The sequence below is a fragment of the Eleutherodactylus coqui genome, chromosome 1, assembly GCF_035609145.1.
Source record: "Eleutherodactylus coqui strain aEleCoq1 chromosome 1, aEleCoq1.hap1, whole genome shotgun sequence".
Classification (NCBI taxonomy): domain Eukaryota; kingdom Metazoa; phylum Chordata; class Amphibia; order Anura; family Eleutherodactylidae; genus Eleutherodactylus; species Eleutherodactylus coqui.
In genome coordinates this window covers 292,194,617-292,218,049 of record NC_089837.1, presented here as the reverse complement: position 1 = coordinate 292,218,049, position 23,433 = coordinate 292,194,617, and the positions used below count along the sequence as shown (strand labels likewise).

At 40.3% G+C, this 23,433-nt stretch overlaps 1 protein-coding gene across 2 annotated transcripts in view; it reads right to left on the bottom strand.

Annotated features, from left to right (window-relative positions):
- The window catches only part of DLGAP3 (DLG associated protein 3), a 378,675-nt gene that overhangs the window by 107,330 nt on the left and 247,912 nt on the right, over positions 1-23,433 (bottom strand). Inside the window, exons 4-7 of one of the 2 annotated variants that reach the window (XM_066573288.1) lie at positions 20,946-21,151; positions 19,340-19,451; positions 6,919-7,023; positions 4,690-4,924 (exon numbers count right to left, since the gene is read on the bottom strand). In XM_066573288.1, the coding sequence (XP_066429385.1) occupies positions 4,690-4,924; positions 6,919-7,023; positions 19,340-19,451; positions 20,946-21,151 (658 nt within the window). The remainder of the gene's footprint in view (positions 1-4,689; positions 4,925-6,918; positions 7,024-19,339; positions 19,452-20,945; positions 21,152-23,433) is intronic. The other variant, XM_066573296.1, reaches the window with a different exon arrangement.

The window sequence follows — 23,433 nt, the reverse complement described above, 5'->3', positions numbered from 1 at the left end:
TGGGTTAATTTAGTTTAGTCATTTTTAGTGTAATAGAATTGTTTGAGGACCTGTGGAAAATGTTCAGTATGCAGCAAAAGAATCTTCCACTGCCATTGGTCCACCTGGTCAGAAGAAGTAAGAAGCTCTCGGATTGGTCGATAGGCGAAGCTAACTGCAGCCGAGTGGAGAAGACTGGGAAATTTCCCTTTCTCCTGATCTGTGTTGCCGCAAAGAAAGATAAAAGTGCTGAGAGATGGGAAAAATTTAGAGAGAGCAAGACAGAGAGCCAGAAGGAGGGAGGAGGAGGATGTCGGCAGCCAGGTGAAGCCACTTGCTGGCATCTCCCCTTGTCCTGTAGCTAGAGAAGCTTACTTACAACTTTAAGGAATCCCTTATGATTCCTTAAAGTTGATCATTCATCTACTGCACTGAGAAAAGCCTGTGCTTGTCTTTAAGACCCCAAATCCTTGCACGCCGTGCTTTCTCTCCATGCTTTCGCTGAACAGCTAGAACAGACACAGTACCGCAAGCTGCAGAGACCAGAGGACCTCCAGACAATCCCACTGAGTGAGTACTGGAGAACTTTAGCTCATGTTCCAGGCTTATTTCTCTACAAAGTTCCTTTAAATCAGGCATTTGTGTCATGACTTTTGTAATTTCACCACACAGCCAAATCCTGTTGCATATGTTCTCCTGTGTACAAGACTGTATAGAGCAAACTGCACTCTTCGCCACCGTGACATGGCTCCTAGCCACCCCGTAGAAACCGCTCTGAGATTGCAGACCACTTCCCAATTGTCACAGGTTGCACTTTTATTATAAAGATCATAAAGTTTTCTTTTAATCCTTTCCAATCCACTGTCTGACGTCTTAAGACATTATGATTTAAGGCTGTACAGCTCCGATGTTGGAAGATGTCCGTTGGGGTTCTCTTACTGTATATTGCCAGGGTCTCTGCTGTTGGAGCCTATCCAATGTGTCACCTCATGCAGTACTGGCTTTAGCGAGCAGATAGCGCTGTTGTATAATGGCAGAAAAGGAGTAAGCCCCCTAGGAACACCAGGATACAAATTGGATTGGAAAGGGTTAAAAAGAGGCTGGCCACTGTACAACTGATATTGTAATCTGTTTTCATTACGACTGGCACCATGTTTGAGCAACTGTAAAATGTTCATCTGACTATAACTAAAAGTCTTCTGGCCTTAAATATCTAAAAGCGGACTGTTCATTGTCAATTTTATGAGACAATCCAAAAAAGATAGAAATGTTCATATCTTTCACATGTGATAAAGCAAATATCCTCTACAGAGGTAACTGCCACCAAGCTAGGATAACATGATACATAAAGGAAAATTGGCCTGGTTACACATTAAAGGTACATTCACAAGTAGCTAATCTACTGCAGATATGCACCAAAATCCACGTTCATAGTTCACATCAAGTGGTGTAAATTTTGATGTGGATTTGTTGTGGATGTTTTCTAAAGTAGAAAATCTGCAGCAAAAAAAAAAAACATATGTGAACATTTTCTGAAACTTTATGTAATTAATGTTAATTTGATTGCTACTAATGAAATAGAGCTACGTTTCAGATGTCTTTTAAACTATACCCCATGTTACCACTAAATTATAATATGCCAGTGTTTCCCAACCTTTACAGCCATGGGGCACCCTTAGGAAAAAAATTTTAGCACAGGACACCCCTACCGAAAAGGAGCGTGGCCATGGGCATTGCTAGAGGGTGTGGCTCATCACGACATATGATTTTACCACTGACATTGCAGGCACTTGATGGCCCCTCATTGAGAAGAGGTCGATTCTGTAAACTACAATAAAATTACCATGCTGCGGAATTAAATTCCACACCACATGTCAATATCCGCATGGGTTTTGTGTAGATTTTTGGATGAAATGTTCAAAATCTCATCCACTTTGCTGCTTCTGTAAATGCCATGGAATTTGTGTGCGAAGGGTCAAATCCATCTTGTGTGTGACACAGCCTAAAGGGGTTTTTGAGCCAGCGCCCACCAGAATCAATTGGGGTTGGAGCTAAAGCTACTGCTCTGACCACAGTGTAATGGCTGAAGCAGGAACCAAAAATGGCAACAGCACACAAAATTAATTTACTATCAGAGGTAAACATACAGTTATGTATACCTCTGATAGTAAATTAATTTTGCGTGCTGTTGCCATTTTTGGTTTCTGCTTCTACTGTATGTTGCAGCCATGGTTTACCATGCACCTAAATATTTCTATTGAGATATATTTCCATTGGGTAGTGCTGACCTATTTTATCTTTTTTTGTACAAATATTGTGAAGCTTTGGCTGCCTTCACTTGGTCGTGCACACCTGCTGCCCATTTACCTTCTGTCCCTCCTACTGGAGTATATAAATGGTATCCTACCTCCCCTGGTGTTATTTGTAGGCTTAGTCCCACGAGACGAGCATTCTGAGAGGTAGGAACCTAACTTTCCCAGGTTGAGATTTACCACCTGGTATTAGTGTTAGGAACCATCTGAGCTTGGTCACCTGGTCGTTGGAGATGGGCCAATGTAATTTGATCGAATTATATACCAAGAACCTTGCATTATTTAATGTGGTTAGAGTATTGATTATAGGTATGTTTACCTCTGATAGTAAATTAATTTTGCGTGCTGTTGCCATTTTTGGTTTCTGCTTCTACTGTATGTTGCAGCCATGGTTTACCATGCACGTATATATTTCTATTGTGATATATTTCCATTGGGTAGTGCTGACCTATTTCATCTTTTTTTGTACAAATATTGTGAAGTTTTGGCTGCCTTCACTTGGTCGTGCACACCTGCTGCCCATTTACCTTCTGTCCCTCCTACTGGAGCAGATGAATGGTATCCTACCTCCCCTGGTGTTATTTGTAGGTTTAGTCCCAAGAGAGGAGCATTCTGTGAGGTAGGAACCCAACTTTTCCAGGTTGAGATTTACCGCCTGGTATTAGCGTTAGGACCCATATAAGAGCTTGGTTACCTGGACGTTGGTAGATGGGCCAATGTAATTCGATCGAATTATATACCAAGAACCTTGCATTATTTAATGTGGTTAGAGTATTGATTAGGTGCCATAGTTTAACGTGCACCTATATATTTCTATTGAGATATATTTTTATTGGGTAGCACTGACCTTTTTTGCACAGTGTAATGGCTGGCACTCGTAATTGCAGGTGTAGCTCCCATTGATTTCAAATTCTGAGTGCCAGCCACTACATAGGGGTCACAGCAGTGTTTCCGCTCCATTCTAAGTGTATCCCGGCAGGCCATGCTTGAAAAACCCATTTAATGTCGGCTGAGTAATTCCCAGCTTTGAAGCCGCTGTAGAGTGTTCTCGCAGTACACTGGGTGGGTGCAGTACTGTGGTTGGGAATCACTGTAATATGCAATGGCTCATCACTTTAAAAGTTGCTTTGTTATACACTTCATTAGAGGACTGTGCCTCCACTCGAGAACAAGACCCAGGTATGCAGGTCCTATGTTAAATTAGAAACCTCTGTTGCTGAGCTCCTAGCAGATCCTGAGGCATTCAGTAGTTACAGAAGCCAAAAAAATTGGCACCCTTCTGCAAGTTTGAAAACAGCTTCACTGTTGTCTGTTGAAAAGTGTTTTATATTAATAAGCTTCATCATGCAAATTTAGATTTTTTTCACATTTTCTAAAAGTTATTCTAAAATGTGATACAAATGGATACTATTTAATAACTAACTCAATGCTGAAATTACAGCATATTTCAGATAATACAACAATTAGATTAGTCAACCAGCTCAAGATCTAAGAGGGTAGCTGTTGCAATTAAATATGAGCCCAGACATTGCCAAGCTTCAGAACTTTAATTTTACTTCTAAGTCGTAAACACATGCACTCACACGTGTGTATACTACAATCAATATATCTATTTCTTAGCTTTTCTCAGATCATAAACAGACTTCACTACATTTCTTCAGAAATGCTACTGTATCTTATCCTAAGACCATGGAGAAATGAAGATATTTTATAGGCTGCTAGGAAGAAAGAGGGAACAGCAGAACATACATTTTTGGCTAACTGGCACATACAGTAATTCTACTCACTTTCATGGTGACAAGCAACACATTACTTTTGCACAAGGCATAATCTCGCACACATGAAAGCTAGCATATGACCTTAAAGAAAGGTCTCCTTCTACTGTATTAGCTACCGCAACATTTATCTGCAATGACAGATATGAAAGTTGAGAGTTATTATTTCATAGACCAAGTGACTTTGAACTAGCAATGTCTGTGAAATCTTCACCGTGAAGCTAGCCTAACAGGACCATTATATTCTGCAATTATACAGTAATATTAATATCCTAACTTTAACAGCTGCTTGTCCAAATATCTAGATAATAAAGGGTAATAGAAATACAGTGAACAATTTGAAATTGACATACAGTTTTAAATAAGTGGGTAAAATATTTCTCTTGATGACTGAACAGAACTTTCATAATTGCATTTTATTTTTTAGACATTATCTCACAGATCTTAGAACATCGAATTAAATAAGTTAACGCAAGAAGTTGGAAGACCTGGCTGCAACATGAGTAAGACAGGAATGAAAACCGAACATAAACACAACTTGCAATGATTGCAATGGAAACAAATAACAAGATTATATTGTGGTATTATATATATAATATGCTGTATGTGTAATAGCCACTTACAAGTGTTGGGCTTGAGAATGCTGCTGGCAAGTGTTGGTCCTGACGGGCCAGACATGGAAAAGACAGAGATGCAGTCGTCATCTTGGGAGCAGCCAGCTTGGATGGCACGGAGGTAGCTGTGACTGCGCATTCGGAAACAGCCAGGGAGATCCAAGGCTTCCACAGCATGAGATTCCACTTCGCTGAAGACCGATTCACATGTGGCCCCTGATTGATGGTTTAGTTCCCCCTTAACCTGGAAAGAGAAGTTGACTAGAATCACAACAAACTCATATGTGACATAAGACCTTTGTAATCTAAATACTCGTTCAGATTTCATAAATTACAGAAGATATGTTTATAAATGTATCATCTACAATGCACATAGGATATGATATGAGAAGAGGAAAGAATTATCTCAGCCATCAAACCAAATGTGAATAATATCACATTTTTCACCCATTAAAAAAGCTAAAACAACTAATCTACAGAAAACTGGAAGTGAAGCTTGTGACATTGATTACAAATACCAATACGATTTACATAGTCCTATATTCTAATGATACCCAGGGAGTGGCAAGCAGATGGATAAGCCATTAATAGTCCCATTTCTCCTTCCAAGTAGAATAAAGCTGGATACTAGGATTTTGGTTGATGTTAGCACCACCAAGAAAGACAATAATACTGCCCTACCTTTACTTCTACTACATTTAATGTGAAGTTACCATATCTTAATCTGATCCTACTTTCAATGGTCGATTATGTTTAGTCATAGGAAGGAAGAGATAAAATAAGAACTAGAGGGCTTTCCCAGGGCTTCCCTGAGATCAGGGGGTAAGAGGGTGAGGCTAGAGAGGGGGTGTGGCAAAATGGGGTTCTTATAGTGATTCTTCTCTAACCAAGATAGGGGGTGAGGCTAGAGGGATTCACCCCCTAGCCGAGCCCCCTCTTTTGCCCCACTCACTCACTTCTGCTCTCAGGAAAGCCCTCTAGCCCCACCCCCTATTTCTCTAAATATGGGGAGATATGTAAGATATCCCATGTAGCTTTGCCCTCTCTCTCTCTTCTCACTATAGGGGATTCCAAAGCTCTTTTGCAATCTTCTACCATTGATTTTAATGGGGTCGGCACTGCTGCATTAAATTTAGGCTTCAGCTTGGAGCAAGTTAATAACAGCTACTGGACATATGAAAAGGTGAATTTACCAATACATGCTGCAGACAAATACAGTATAGTAGATGTGGAAGAGAAAGCAGACATTTACTGAACCTTTACTACAAAAATCCTATCATTACTGATAACTGAAGCTCTTTGATTGATTTCTTTAGTTTTTACAGTCCTACATTTGCATGCCTTCGGCTGTCTCAAGCTAATTTAGAAAGTTAATATAAAAAATTGGCTAACGGATATTTAAAATAGTTTTCTTATATATTATACATAGCGCAAAATAAAATACTAAGGCCAAGTGCAATATTTCCCCTAATTTACTCTTTGCATCACAAAAGTTGTTGAGTAAATCCAGAAGTAATTTAAGTGATAGGGCTAATCTACAGGATGTTCCTATTTCTGGATGGTTATTTCCACAGAATGTGAATAAGGATTTGTAAAAACTCATTCACATACATTGTATTGTACGTCCTTGTGGATTTTGGTGTAGAATCCACATACAATAGCCACAACAAATACAACATATGTTAACATGGCTTTAGGGAACAATGTATAAAAAGGTTTTGCTACAAGGATTTATATAATTTTTGCCATAGTGTTAGAAAATCTACTTAATGGACTATTGTCTGGTTTGGGAACTTTTATATCCTTCTTTCCCACAATTCCCACTATTCTATCCTTAAACGAGTCTTGGTATGATTCAATAGCAGGCTGAGAAGCACTGTATGATATCGTAAGGGTCGTATTATGTTCTCATACAGTAATTGCAATTGTTCCGAAGTCCCTTGAGAGCTTGATTAATGAATGTATCAATAAATCTACAGCCTAAAAAAAGCCACAAAGCATTTAAATTACAATTCATAAAGTCCCAATTTTGTCTTAATTTTAATGATACTTGACTGTTCATTTTAGAACTGCATTTGCATAATAGGAAATGATTAGGGAAATATATTCCCATTGTGCTGCCTTGCGGATGCTTAGTTGTGCTATCACCTGGTGTTATTATGAAGCATAAAACAGTGAATGAAGAACATTGAATGGGGATGGTTACATATGAGTCTTTCAAAGAGATACTGCACTTACTAGGTATTGTTCCTGTGATTTATGATTCCTCTGTATCCTAAACCTTGGCGAGCCTGGGCCCTGAGTAATTCCCGGATAAAATAAGCCTTCATGTCTGTTGTGATACTGCAATAAAATGGACTCATTTTACAAGTGCCCATGCTCTCCAAATTATTGCATACAAATCTATAGTGTGGAACCCTTGTGATCAGAAAATGGATAGATTTTTTTAAATTAAACTGACTGGAAAATAATGCATAAAATGATCAGATTTTGTATCATTTTTCAAACTGTTTATTAGATTGGTATAAAAAGATGGTATAAATGTCCTTATGAAACCATTTACATTAGCTTGCATCCAAAAGAATTGTAATTCCTTAAAGGGTCCCCAACTTTATATGACAAAAGATATCTAAAGAAACAAAACTTAAAAGACAAGTTTGACAATGGCTTTACAGAGTTTTCTAAATCTTGGTCATTAAAAATGTTAAAGTCTAAGAAGGCTTATAAAAAGCTGTCTGTTGCTGTCTGAAGTGTGACATCCATAACACTTTACTGAAACGAGATCCTCTATTTTATAAAGTGTAGGTATTCAGCTGTTGACCAGGGGTGGCCAAATAATCTATAGCGATCTACTGCTCAACTGCTGAAAGATGGCCAATAGATTGCAATGACTAGCTGGCCTTCCCCTATTAAAAATGTAGCTACCTTAAAGTGAAGCAGGTCTGCACAAGGAAGATGATGTCGTGACATACGGTCATATCAGAAATCTTTGTTACCCATCATGTTGGTGCTGAACAAGGGCTGAGAAGAGACGGGTGATAGATGTACCAGGAATGTGGTGCAGAAGGGCCACCAGTGGATAATAAATAGGAAGGATAGACATAATGGAACTGTGTTAGCAGCGACTGTCATACTGTGTATCTGTGGATGTCACTATTAGCCCACCTTCACATAGGCATGTGTATTTAAGTGCACATTTGCGCTACAAATTTGCACAATGGGTGTTGTATTTTTGTGCACGTGTGTGCATATTTTACTGTAATTTTTGTGCACAAATGGGGTCATAGAAAGGGCATTATTAGGCCGGCTGCACACAGGCATATTCGCATTCCACAAATACCGCCCATAGCATGGAATTGAAAAAATGCTTGCACACGAGCGGAAATCAACTTTAAATTTTCTGCTCGCGGAAGAAACAATTGGGTCATGCTCTATTCTTAAGCGGATTCCATGCAAACGGCTTCCATTAAAGTTAATGGAAGCCATCCGACCGGCGGCCCTTCCACAATTAACATTGTGGAAAGGTCGCAAACTCCAAGTCATCGCCTAGCAATGGCGTGGGAAAATCTGTACTGCTCATGTCCGATGGCTTACAGTGTGGACCATCTGCAGTACAGAAAAAGAAGAAGAATGACGAGTACGGGGGGGGGGGGGGGGGGAGGGGTCACCAGATGGGCACAGGGTCAAATTCCGCTGCAGGCTCCCGTATGCAGAATCTGACCCTGTTCGTGTGCAGCCAGCCTTACTTTCTTAGACCAAAAACGGGGCACTATTGCTATATGTGCTACAGAGGGGTGCTATTGCTTTGAGAGCAAAGAGGGTGCATTATTACTTTGCAGGGCCACAAAAGGGACATTTTTACTTTATGGGGCTACAGAGGGGGCACTATTACTTTGTGGCACCACAAAAAGAGTACTAGTAGTATGAGTGGTACTGAGAGTGCAACAAGGGTTAGCAGCAGAACTGGGAGAGTGGAGATAAGTCATTCCTGGATGTTTCTTCTGGATGATGATCTGCGCCCAGATAGAAAAGAAAAATGCATGAGTCCAGTTAGATTAGATGTGATGTGTGATTGCTTGTGGTAACTGCACTGCAATAACTATCACTGTGTAGAACTTGTATCTGGCAATTATTTGGTGACTGGCTTATTTAGATGTATACTGAGCCGCTGTATCTGAGCCTCCAGTGTTATTAAAGTTGTTTTACTATAATCTATATGGTGGGAGCAGGGGGCTGGGGTATATCATCCAGTTCTTGGTTTTGTTGTTTGGCCCCACAATTTCTAAGTACGCCCCTGATTGTAATAGAACTATACCTTTATTAGCTAGAGCACATTAGAGAGTTCCTGTTTATTTTGATTTCTAAAGCAAATACATTGTCAGATAATAAATCAATGGTTATAAATCAGAGAGTGTGCTCATGTTGAGGTGAACATGCATAGGACAAGAAAATATCGAAATACTTACTTTGCACAGTTTTCACCTAAAAATGATGACACACCCATCTTCTGAGAAACAATGATTTATGTATGACCTATGAAAAATTCTCTCTTCATACATGCAAGATCATTTCGAGAGGAGCTGCCACCTCTGCTGGCATGTCTGTTCTAGTAAATACTTGCATTTCCCCAGAAAATCATAATTGCAGAGCATCTTATCTCAGAAATCTGTGTTGCATCATTTTTCTATCCTCAAAAGTTTTAAATAAAATTGATAACTGGGTGTTACCATTCCCCTGGAAAGTAGTGTGTTCCTCCATAGTCTCATGATATCAGTCTAGTCAGAGACACCCCCAACTGGTAACACACACTTGTCAATGTATTTATAAATGTCTTGGAGGAATAACAGAAGAACTACATAATGTAATGTACATGTTTAGCTGTATGTTTGCAGCAGGGATACGGCACTGTAGACACTGTATATACTCTAGAACCTCCCAGCAATAGGACCTTTCTATTAACACGAAAGGTATCATATAAATATTACAAAATTCTAAATCACTATAAATCAGAATAAAATAAGGCCTCCTGTACACGGGTGTGATTTCGCGGGCGGTAATTTTGGTTTTGTATTATTGGAGGTTGTCAGAGTATGGGAACATTTTTGTATATGCTTTCCTTTAGGCCTCCTTCACATGGACAATTTTCTACAGCAAAGTTACATGCATCAGAAAAAAAAGCAACTGTGTTAGCCTCGTTTGATGTTGTGTCTCTGTACACTTCGATTGGTCACATTCAAGGTTTGGAGGCTGTAAAACATTTCATTGGTGGTTCAGCTTTTTCCCCCAAATGTGCCTACTTTGCCCTGTTGCTGCTTGAGTTTTTCCTCACCAACAACTATTTTGTTTTCGGTGGGGTTTACTACAGCCAGCGACAGGGTATTGCCATGGGCTCGAATGTTGCGCCTACGTATGCTAACATCTTTATGCATAAATTTGAGGATGACCATATCTACTTGTCTGTGTATTGGCCTAAGGTCAAAACATGGTGGCGCTACATAGACGATGTCTTTTTTATTTGAGAAGGCACCCTATGGGAATTACTTGATTTTCAAAATACACCCAATCTGGTGTGTCCCGAAATATGGTTTACTCTAAATTTCTCCAGGAAATACATATAATTTTTGGATGTACTTGTCATTAAAAACTCTGGGAAACTTACAACTGACCTTTTTATTAAACCGAACAGCATTTTACATTACAATAGTAATCATCCCTGGAGCATGATTAATTCATTGCCCTGGAGTCAGTTTCTCTGTGTAAGGATTACTGATGACAGCTGGATTGATATTAGGCTCAATGAGATGAGTGTCAAATTCCTTGACAGGAGTTACCCTAGATCCCTCATTAACAAGACCATTAGTGATGTGAAGAAAATTGAACATAGGCAATTACTGACCCCTAAGAACAATGAAAAGGGACTAAAAAGAGTCCCAATTGTGTCGACTTATCGTCCTCTAAGTGAAATGTCATTAAAAAGCATTGGTCTATCCTGTCATGAGGATATGGTAGGATCACTGAATTTCAGAATAAACCTGTTTTGGCTTACAAGAGGTGCAGGAATCTAAGGAACAAGTTGGTAAGTCCACTATATGTGACCAAAACCCTGGATACACAGATGACTCTGGCTCCATTAAAAAACTGTAATTTCCCTTGCTGCAACTGTTCTTGTTGCGGCAACCTTGTTAAAGGGGATACCTTTTGCTATCCTCAGTCCGGAAAGAAATTCAAAATCAATGCAAAATATTCCTGCATGTCCTCCTATATGGATCACGAATGACGAAACATAAAAGTACGATTGTTATGAAAAACATGGAATTACCGATTCCTAAACATTTCATTGAGAAAAACCATACTGTTTGCCAACTTAGATTTTGTGTAATTGATCATTTTCCACCTTTGATTAGGGAAGGTGGCTGTGCGGGTTTACCATTAAAAAAAAGAGCTGAGGTAGATCTACAATCTGAACACCTTGGCCCCAGGAGGTCTCAATGTGGATTATCATTATATGCCACACATATAACCTTGACCTATACATTTGTGTTTTTTTCTTAGGTGTCTGATTTTAATATATTTTTACCTGTACTTATTTTTTGGGAGATTTTACGATAGCGATGAGCATTTGCTCACTATCTTATTATTATGACTAATCTAGATGGGTTCTAGATGCTTTACACATGTATAATAAACGGCTGTGTGGTTGGCAGTCCGTGATCAAGTGTTACTTGTGTTGTCTCACGCATGTGCCCAGCCCTGGCTGACGCTAGAGTAACCTGTGGGTAACACAAGAGCTTCTGAAATTTTGTGCATGCGCTGTTCAGTGCTAGGGATGCTACAGGATGGTGAGATGGCACTGGAGGTTACACCTGGTGAGTGAATCTTCCCTATAGATGGTTGATGAGGCTAAAACTTGTATTACACGGGTGCCTTGATCTCACCTACATGTGTTCTCACAGATTATTGTGGGTGTACACTTTTCTGTGATAGGTGACCCAGTATGTGTGTCTTTGTATTTAAGTGTTGGTATTTGCCTGTTTGCTTAAGCTTGAAAAAGGTCATGATAGGCTGAAACGTAGCATTTTTTTAGGCCTCCTTCCCACGAACGGATTTCCGCCGCGTAATTCGCGGCGAAAATCCGCTGCGTTGCCCACAGCTATTAGGTTCTATTGAACCTAATAGCTCAGGGCACACGGTGCGGAATTCCAACGCGGAATTCCGCACCGTGAAATCTCCCGTCCTCACCCACGGCATGCTCTATTTGCCGCGGGTGTACGCGCGGACGGCTTCCATTGCAGTCAATGGGAGCCATCCGTTCACGCTATCTTCTGCTGTAGCACAGCGGAAGATAGCGTCAAAAAACGCTTCCCCGCCTCCCGCTGGCGCGTCACATGACACGGCCGGCCGCGTCATGTGACGCGGTGGGCGTGTCATGTGACGTGGCCGGCGTGTCACATGACGCGGCGGCGTTGGGCGGGGAAGCGTCATGCGGAAGCGAGGACGCCGGATCCGCAGGTAAGTATGGGGTCTCCTGGGGGGCGCCGTGACGGGTTCCGCCGCGGAATTTAGCGGCGGAGCCGGTCACGCCTGTGTGAAGCCGGCCTTACTTATTTATAAAAGTATAGTAGTCACAAACCACAACTGCAACCACTCACGTATCAATTTATTCATAAACAATTCGCCTTAGAGGAATAATAGGGAAATAAAACAACACAAAGTTTAAAGCTGAGATGTTCCAGAATTGTTATTTCATGAAGAACATAAGTATGTACTAAAACAGACTTGTCCAATCAGCAGAGAGGTCCTCTTTAACCCTTTCATAACCACGGGTCATTGATGCTCCTGTGTCAGGTCACACTCTGCAGTTCTGGTATTCCCGCTTTCAAAAAACATATTTACATGAGGACTTGTTTTTGTAGAATGTGTTGTACTTTTCATTGATATCATTTAATGGACCATATAATGCATTGGAAGACTTTTTAAAAATTTTAAGTGGGGCGGAATGGAAAAAAAATGCAATTGCATCTTTGGGAAGGGGGGTATTTTTAGGTTGTTCATGGTGCAGTAAAAATTACAAATGATCTTTATTCTTTGAGTCAATAGGATTATAGCAATGCCAAGTTTTTATAGTTTTTAAATAAATTAATACTTAAAAAAAGACGAATTGCTTTCTACCATCATAACTTTTTTATTTTTCTGTTGATGGGGCTGTGTGAGGGCTTATTATTACATGTTCTTTTTTCCTAACTGCCTAAACTAATCAATAAGGGGAGGAAAGCGGGAATAAAATATATGTTATGTATATCCCATACCTGCATAGCAAAATTGCTACGGAGGACAGAAGGAGATACAATTTGTGCTATATATAGCTATATAATATGAATGCATACAAACATATATAGTCACTTGATACTATCGTTTTTGCATCTCTAATCTCCAAGGCCTGTGTCACAGAGGCATATTTGTGCAGTATTTCATCTTTCAATTGTTGGTAGTGTTTACACTGAACGATTATCGTTCATTTTTGCTTGTTTTAACAATTTTTTGAATGATAATCTTTCCATGTAGAAGGATCTTAAAGGCCCATTTAGACACAACGATTATTGCTCAAAATTTGCTCAAAAGCTGTCTTTTGAGCGATAATCATTGTGTGTAACTTGCAGTTTTCGTTAAGCTGTCGCTCATCATTGTCTTTCAGCATACTGAAAGACAACAATGAGCCTTATCAGGGATTCACAGCGGGATACAGCTGGTACTATTGTTTCAGCTGTATCCTGCTCCCTGCTGACAGGCTGAGTATGAAGAGCAAAGCGGTCCAGCTCTGTTCTCCATACCCCACTTGGAGCGCTCGGCTGTATAACAGCCAGGCACACTGGGCAGAGAACAGCTGGATGCAGAAGACAAGCGAGGACACCCCGCTTTTCTTCTGCATCCTCTGCTCAGAGCGCTCAGCTGTATAACAGCCGGGCACTCGAAACAGGGAACAGCTGAATGCAGTAGACAAGCGGGGACACCCCACTTGTCTTCTGCATCCCCCGCTCACAGCAGAAGGTGATCACTTAACGTTTGAGCGATCATCTTGCGCTGTAAATGACACAACAATTATCACTCAAAATACATCTTTTGTGCGATAATCCTGTCTAAATAGGCCTTTAGAGAGGAGAATCGCCAAGAAAAGTTTGTATTGTAAACAAACATTTCTTTGATCACCATGAATGTACAAGTCGAGAACACAGCAGCCTGCCCCTGAAAATCAGTTGCTACAGCCCACATCTACGTATGTGCTAACTGCACTTCGCATGGGGCACCTACAGTTATGCTGCATTTGGACTGAACTATTATCATTTAGAAAAGCCTTCAATCGAGTGAAACTGAACAACACTCTTTCAGTTTAAACATGAGCCAATGACTGAATGACAAAAACGAGACTTGTGAGCTTCTCGTTCACTGTTTAGTTTCAGCCGGCATAAAAATCATTGCCGGCTTGTTCACTTAACGTGCAGTTTAAACACTGATTGTTCAGTGTTTCATATAGTATGTAAAACACTAAACAGGAAGTGAATGAAAACTGCACAATTCTCAATGAGAATCGTGCAGTCTAAACAGGCTGACTGAGCGAGGGCGAGCTGGTGATGACGTCACCAGATTATACGCTCGGCCAAATGAGAATCGTGTAAAAGGGGCATTAGGACGTATATAGTTGTATGGCTGTCAGGAAATGGTTAATGTACTTTTCATCCTCTATTACACAAAAATCTATTTCATGGTCTGCCAATGCTAGGCTAGGCGCTACCTTCATGTTCTGCTAAGTTACATAAAGCATATTTCTCTTGTTTATGTAATGTATGTATCTCAGGGTTAGATATAAGATTAAATATGTCTCCATCTGAGATTATATGAAATGTAAAAGAGAAAATGTTTTGAAGTCATCTTGGATTTCAATTTAAGACAACTAAATAAAGCTGTAGGTGTAGCTACAACTCCAAATGTAGGGGATTGTAGCTACACTGGCAAGTTCAGATGTTTTACATATTATCAAAGTTTTATAAAAAAATATATTTAATTTCATCTAAACTAGGTAGCTGTTTAATCTAAACAGGAACAGATTATATTAGTCCATTAGTGGTTTTATCATTTTGTATTTAAATATACAAATTAGCTGTCCTTCACAAGGAAGAAAACTGTCTGTCTAGTACCAGTAAGTAGCTACAATGTAAGTTAATGCCCAACCCATTAAGAAGCTTTGAAAAATGACTAGGAATATCAGCCAATCCAGAGACAACCATCTGTAGACAACACTGTTTTGGAGATTTATTGCTCATCAGTACAGAGTAGGGTCTTTGGTTTGACTGGTATCCCTAGTCATATTTCAAGGCTCTTTAATGGGTTGACTTACAAGGTAGCTACCCATAGGTGGCATTAGATAGACAGTTTCTTCCTTCTGGAGGAGATAGAATTTGCAAACATTTTCCCCAAGAAGAACTCCCTGTGAGACTTCCAACATCAGCTGGATTTCCGAAATGAGAACCAGTACCTTCTAAGAGCATCATTTAGTTCTGAATACCTTTAATAACCTACTCTATGATGGCATCTAATTTATCTTGTATAGTTATGTGACCTCAAGAAAATGAACATATTTTCCATACAAAGTTCTCTAAGACTTTCTTAGGCCTTAGTCACACGGGCGTATTTTCGCGCGATTTGCGGATCGCATGACGGATGTGCATCCGCAAATCGCGTGACCGATGCCCAAAAATCGCCCGAAAATCTGCTCCTAGCCGCGTTTCATTAGAAACGGGCCGGAGCTGTCCAGCACATTGCATTCAATGGAGCCGGCAATACAGCCGGCTCCATTGAAAGCAATGCGCTGCGGGCGAGCGCGGGATGAATTTCGGGAAGGGCTTAAATATATAAGCCCTTCCCTGCAATTCATCCAGAAAAGTGTTAAAATAAAAAATATATATATACTCACCTGCTCCCGGCAGACGGAGTTCAGCCCGGCCGGCCTGCAGTGGGTGTGAAGGGGGTGTGAGTCAGACCTGCCCCCTGATTGGTTCAGCGCTGAGCCAATCAGAGGCAGGTCTCACTCACACCCATTCATGATTTCATGAATGGGTGTGAGTGAGACCTGCCTCTGATTGGCTCAGGCTGAGCCAATCAGGGGCAAGTCTGAGTCACACCCCCTTCACACCCACTGCAGGACGGCCGCGCTGTACTCCGGCTGCCGGGAGCAGGTGAGTATATATATATTTTTTATTTTAACACATTTCTGGATGAATTGCAGGGAAGGGCTTATATATTTAAGCCCTTCCCGACAATTCATCCAGCGCTGTCCGGCAGCCCATTGCTTTCAATGGAGCCGGTTGTATTGCCGGCTCCATTGAATTCAATGGGCAAACATCGTTCTTCTCTGCCACAGCTGTTACAGCTGTGGCAGAGAAGAATGATTTGTCTTCTATATGTTCTCAATGGGGTCGGCGCTGCTGCCGCTGGCCCCATTGAGCGCATATAGAGAAGAGAACAGGAATTGCAGATCGCAGATAGGTGCGATCTGCGATTTCTGTTCTATAATTTATCGGACGAGCGCATAAAAAGCGCCCATATGTCCGATACCATTGCAAAGCAATGGTTTTAAAAAATCGCGGGACGCGGGACGCATGCGCATGCGCAAATCGGGCAAAAAACCGCCCGTCTGACTAAGGCCTTAAAAATGAGAAACTGATAAAAATGAAGTAACCTTTTGAGGATTCACCAAATTTAGGATTTGGATTTTTTACTCAATTTTTAAAAAATTTTGAAATAATCTAATGTTTTACCCTCTTCAGGAATCTCCTATATTGGCTAGAAAGCAAAACTTTAGAGAATGACTTCATCTCAGGAGGACCCAGCTCGCCCTTGCACTATACAGACATCTTATTTATTTTAAAGGGAAGCGTGTAATTATTTATCTCCCCTCTTGTGGTGCTGTATGGGGAACAGATTTGCTAGTGTCAAATTTACTAGCAAATTACAGCCGATCACTGGAGTTCCTAGCAGCAGGTTACCTTGTGATTTGTTTATTATTTTCTGTTGAAGGGCCATTGTCTAAAGGATCAGAAGACAATTTAGAGTTGTTGCTTTAATTACGACTGTCATAACATTTTTTATGTCCAAGTAGGTAAATGCTGTAATGCTGGATGAGTTCTAGATTTTTATGTCACTATTAAAGGGTACACAAAAAGTTAGCATTTAATTTCAATTCATTTTTACTATCAGACAAATGCATAAAGGTGACTCATCTATTGTTTAAGCCTTAGAGCTTAAACAATAGATGAGTCATAGTGAAACGAAACGAGATAGTTGATTTCAATGCTTTTGTTTCCACTATCAGGATTCTCGGGCATTAATACTACGCCCGAGAAAAGAAAGAAAAAAGTTTGGTACGGTGTTAGCCAGTAGAGAAAAATATGATTGTTCTCAGTAAGAGAAACCAAGTAATCTTGCAGATATGAGACCTTTTAATGGCTAACAAAAAACATGATCTTAGGGTGCCTACCCACTAGCGTTTTTTTTACTGCGAAATTCGCAGCGTTTTTTTTTTTCTGCAGGGGTCTTTGGGCTATGGGACATGCAAAGCTAAAATCGCAATCACGCAAAATCGCGATATCGCGGTAAATCGCGATTTTTACATTACAAGTCCCATAGACCCCCTGCAGAAAAAAAAAACCTGCGAATTTTGCAGTGAAAAAAAACGCTAGTGGGTAGGCACCCTTATAGTGCACTTTCTTAGCTAGGTTCGAAAGCTTGCTATAACATCATGGTTTTTTTGCCATTAAAAGGCATCAAATCTACAAGATTACTTGGTTTCTCTTGCTGGGTATTTTTAGAGTAATGTCCCGAATGCTATCAAGTCACTTTATCTAATTGTGATTAAAAATGATTTTTTACATTCTTTTGGCACAATTTTTTCCTCAAAAAATATACCTAGTATTGGCCACCCACAAAAAAAGAATTTACTGTACATCTGCATTTGGCTTTGACAATCATTTATTTTGATCTTAACTATTACAAATCTTAGGATAATTGAGAGCTAGTACTGAGGAGTACTTTTAATGATTTTTTGTTACTTTAATAAAATGTTTATTATTCTATTGACTGTTTTTGAAAGCATACCCAAAAGTTCAGAAAAGCCACAACTTTATCAATCTTTTTATGCTACACTTTTCACCTCAATCTGGATTTGGCATGGCAGCCCTTGCTCTCCCAGGAATGACATAATGGCAAAGAAAGATAGAATAGCACTACTGCTTCCTCTATGTTCTAAACAATGCTTCATGTGAACACTGTGAATATGTTAATAGAGAAAGGAGAAATTATAAAGATTTTTAGCCAGGAATGGACAGAGATATAATGAAAAAGTTATAAGGAAATGCTTCTCTTTTGTGCACCCACTCCTTATCATGGCTATAAAAACAGATGCATCAAAAAGTGCAATATGTGAGCCATACTGTATAGTGTTTCGCGTTTCATCTTTGTACAAATCAACAATTGAATTTAATGTTTCAAGTCAATTTAGTAGAGAGAATTATTGTGTGCAAGTCTCATCAGTTTTTTTTAGATTTTTCTATAATGTATTTTTGTACTTTATGAAAAAAGACACAGCACTGTCTATTGTAAAAAAAATATATATATATATATACAAAACACAATTTGGTGCGCAGCAAAATGATTAAAAAACAAAACTAGAAAAGGGATAAGAAAAATATATTATTATTATAAGCTATTTGGACAATTAAATGTTTTGGGACCATTCAGCTTTTTAGTATTTTACTCCAAATGTAAATAATGTTTGGTGTATTGAAGTGGAAAAGTCAAAGTCACATAGAGACGATTTCAAGATTTGCCATACATATTAGAAATCACAGGGACACATTTTTTTCATTGTCTATTTAAATGAAGAACAAATGTAAGAAAACGGAGAAATTGCGTATTTGTCAAGCGCTTTGTGAGAAATTTTTAAGTAATTTGCAGAAGGTGTGGAAGTTTTATCACATTTTCTCTAAATTATGGCCTCATCATGACTAATTCACCAACATACTCATTCCTATCAAATGGATCAGTCACCATACAGTCATTTAGGCTCCTTTTAAATGGAGCAATGAATTGTTCACGTGAGCAAACAAGCAACAGATGACAGAGTTCACTTGTTCGCTCGTGTAACCTGTCTATCTGGGCAGATGAATCATTCGCAAAAGCGTCGCATTTGCGTTCTCATATCACTCAATTGTTTGCATTTATTGTACCAGTGAATGAACGACTAATCAATCGCTGTTCACACGCAACAATCTGTGAACTAGCGAATAATTATTTTTATGCCTATATAAAATGAACGTCGAACGAGAAGCAAATGAATTCTCATTCATCGTTCATTCGTTGGTTGTGTTTACACTGAATGATTATTGTTCAAATACGCATGATCCAACGATTTTTTGAACAATAATTCCAATAATGCCCTTAATGCAATCATTCAAGGCACAAAGATTCCAACCTTGCAATCCATCCAAACAGTAGCCAAGCTTGGAAAAAATGCAGAATGCAAGCAAGTTGGGTGGACATGCATCCCACCGGCATTCCATTCAGTACCAGGCATCATTCCCATTGCAATACATGCAGTTCTAATACTTACCTGACCCGAGATGGAGAGACCATAGCCATGTCCCTTGGGATGAATTTTAGGTGGAGTGCAGCAGCTGGGACAGTTACAGAGACATGAGTCAGAATATCGCTTACATGGAAACCTAGTGAAGAGTGATGAGAAAAGGAGCTAATATGGGAAAAAGGGGAAAATTTGGTATATATGTTAATCATATAAACAAGGACACTTCACGACTTATAGGAAGAACCCCTGCAGGAAAGGGGCTAGGTTCACTGGTTTCTATATTCAACCATTTAGACAGTAGCTGAACATCTTAGCCTTGAACTGGTCTCTAATCTCTATGTACTCTGCACAGAGTTAACTATTAGTGAACCCTCAGCCAATCCAGGTAGATCTAGAAAACTAACCATGAAACATACGTAAGGATAATCCAAACCGAATACTAGTGGAGCAGAGCTGCCACATACCAAGCATATGTTCAAAATTAAATCATGGCAAAAAAATCTGTCGTAAAAACGCAAAAATTCAATTTCTGTCCAGCTCTAATAAAATAAGACTAAAATGATCAGGGAAGCAGAGTCTGTCTAGTCAGTATGTTGCCTAGGGGAGACATTTTGAATGCATTTCAGTATTAATGAAATCATTTCCCCATAATTATTTTCCACTTAAGAGAGCTGCAAAATCAGCTTGGGTTATAGGACAAGGTTGAGAAAGAACGGTGCAGTCAACCTGCACAGGGAACATCAATGCCAGCCAATGATGTCTGATATCACTCACAGCTAAAGGCCTCTGGATAAACAGATATGAATACTGCATCCAAATATGGATGCACAACAGATACTAATCAAAGCATTTCTGAGTGTCAGTATACAAAACTAAAAAAACACAAGAAAAAACATAGAATAACTTCTTGAAATCCATCTACAAGAGCAGAGGCAGAAATCTTCTAGAAGACAATACTGTTCTGTAAGGAGTGTTAAAAGGAATCTGTCACCATCTTTTTGCAGCCCTCACTGATTAGTGATATGTCTTCTGTATTCATCTGTGCAGTAGTTTGGGAGAAACGTGCATTTTATTGCAGCTGCAATGAGAACTAGTCCTCCATATTCATGAGCTGCAGCTACCTCCACCCACCCCACCCTCCAGCAACTGACAGCTCTCTATCTATGCAAGGTAATCAGCATACTGCTGTCAGTGGCTAGAGGGTGGAGTGGGTGGAGCTAGCTGCAGCTCATGAATATTGAGGACTACTTCCTGTAATCCTTTATGTATGTGCTGCTACTGATAAAATGTAAGTTTCTCCCAAACTACTGCTCAGATGTGTACAGAAAACACATGAGTGCAATCTGTGTGACGACTGCTATGTTCTGCTGCCCTCAGACACAACTGTACAAAGATGGTGACAGATTCTCTTTAAACCTTTAGTACTATAAGAGCACCATTCTCTCAGGGGGTTAACTAAAAGGTTTGCTATTACTTTACTATACATTTACCTTATTCAGATTTTACTGTACCTGCATTGTCTTGTTAACTGTATGTATTAGGATATACGCATAGGGATCTATAGTGCTGTAATCCATTACAACAGTAGTAAAAAGAGAAACAGTGCAAGAAGGGTTTAAAGAAAGTTTCATACTTGTTTCTTGGATGGTCAACACTCGAAGACCTGCGGTATTTCTCCCTTCGCGTTGCACCTTTGGGTGACATTTTGGTGCTGGTGTCAGAGTCTCCGCTGTCGTCATCCCCCATGGCTTTGATGTAGCTGCCGCTCCTCATCCTTCGGCATGGTATTTCTCCTTCTTTCCCAGGTGCTGGATATCCCCCCCACTCATCTGATGGTACCTGGAGATACATAAACAATGCACATTTGCCCAGCAAGTTGCTGAATGCTCAAATATTTTTTCTAGTGAAATATACCAACAATAGCTAACACACACACATATATAATTATTTATTTAATTTTATACGATGGTGTCATAAACATGACAAAGCTTATGGTACAAAACCTCTAGTCATTCCACATCCTAATTTTCACTGCTCAGTGTACAGACAAAGAATGCATATATAATCATGCAAAAACAAACGTTTGGATTATTATTATATATTATTATTATTATTATTGTATTAGTACATTGTACAGGCGATCAGATGATCACAAGTTCAAGTTCCCTATGGGGAAAAGACTTGACAATAAGTAAAAAGGACTCCGCGCCAAGGATGTTGTTTTAAATATCAGGGATAGAAAACCATAAAACAGAACAGTGCACAAAAGAACAAATGGGGATTACTGTGAGGTAAAAAGCAACACCTCAACTAGTAATACCGAAGTATCCCAATTTTATATGTAAAACAGAGCAGTATATGTACAAATCAGCAACTGGTGGACTAAAGATACTCACTAGAGATGAGCGAACGTGTTCGTCCGAACTTGATATCCGTGCGGATATTAGGGTGTTCGGGATGTTCGTTATTCGTAACGAACACCATGCGGTGTTCGGGTTACTTTCACTTCCTTCCCTGAGACGTTAGCGCGCTTTTCTGGCCAATTGAAAGACAGGGAAGGCATTACAACTTCCTCCTGTGTTGTTCCAGCCCTATACCACCCCCCTGCTGTGAGTGGCTGGCGAGATCAGGTGTCCGCCGAATATAAAAGTCGGCCCCTCCCGCGGCTCGCCTCAGATGCCTTGTGAGTTAGATGAGGGACAGTGCTGTTTGTACCGGAGCTGCTGTAGGGAAAGAATTTGTAGTTAGTGTAGGCTTCAAGACCCCCAAAGGTCCTTATTAGGGCCACTGATAGCTGTGTGTTGGCTGCTGTTAGCAGTGGCAATTTTTTTTTCTTCTCAAAATCGGCTCTGCAGAGCGTTGCACCCGGCATTAGGGACAGAAGTGTTGCATAGGCAGGGAGAGTGTTAGGAGTGAGTGTAGCCTTCAAGAACCTCAACGGTCCTTTCTAGGGCCATATTTAACCGTGTGCAGTACTGTGCTGCCTGGTGTTAGCTGTGCTGCATATTTTTTTTTTTCTCAAAATCGCCTCTGCAGAGCATTGCACCCTCCATTGATACTACAGGGAAAGAATTGTGTAGGCAGGGCCACAACACAGTTATTATTCATTGAATATACGCAGTGCGGCCTTTTGCTTGTAAAACAAGTGAAAAAAATTCTATTTGACCTGCCTCTGTCCGTCCTGTGGAGTGTGGACACGTGTGAGCTGCGTGTACAACGTTTAAAAATCAGACGCACCCAGCTACAGTTTACTGCTGGCTTCGCCATTTGCTTTCCTTAATTGGGAAAAAAATACCTGCTCTGCCAGAGTTATAATAACTCTGCTACCCTCACGTTCTGTGACACATTAGCAGGGCCACAGCACAGTTATTAAACTTCTCATGTTCATTGAATATACGCAGTGCTGCCTTTTGGTGGAAAAAAACTGAAAAAAAATCTATTTGTCCTGCCTCTGTCTGTCCTAAGGGCTGTGTGTACGTGTCGGCTGCGTGTGCAACGTTTAAAAATCAGACGCACCCAGCTACGTTTTACTGCTGGCTTCGCCATTTGCTTTCCTTAATTGGGAAAAAAATACCTGCTCTGCCAGAGTTATAATAACTCTGCTACCCTCACGTTCTGTGACACATTAGCAGGGCCACAGCACAGTTATTAAACTTAGATTATTCATTCACTAGAGGCAGTGGGGCCTTTCGTTTTCAAAAAAGGGAAAAAATTATATTTGGCCTGCAGTCTTGCGCCAATTTATTTCCTGCCTGTGAAATCAAATCACTGGTAATACAGCATGCTGAGGGGTAGGCTTAGAGGACGTGGACGCGGCCGAGGACGCGGAGGGCCAAGTCAGGGTGTGGGCACAGGCCGAGCTCCTGATCCCGGTGTGTCGCAGCCGACTGCTGCGCGATTAGGAGAGAGGCACGTTTCTGGCGTCCCCACATTCATCGCCCAATTAATGGGTCCACGCGGGAGACGGTTATTAGAAAATGAGCAGTGTGAGCAGGTCCTGTCCTGGATGGCAGAAAGTGCTTCGAGCAACCTATCGTCAACCCGCAGTTCTGCGCCGTCCACTGCTGCAAATCCGAATCCTCTGTCTGCTGCTCCTCCTTCCTCCCAGCCTCCTCACTCCA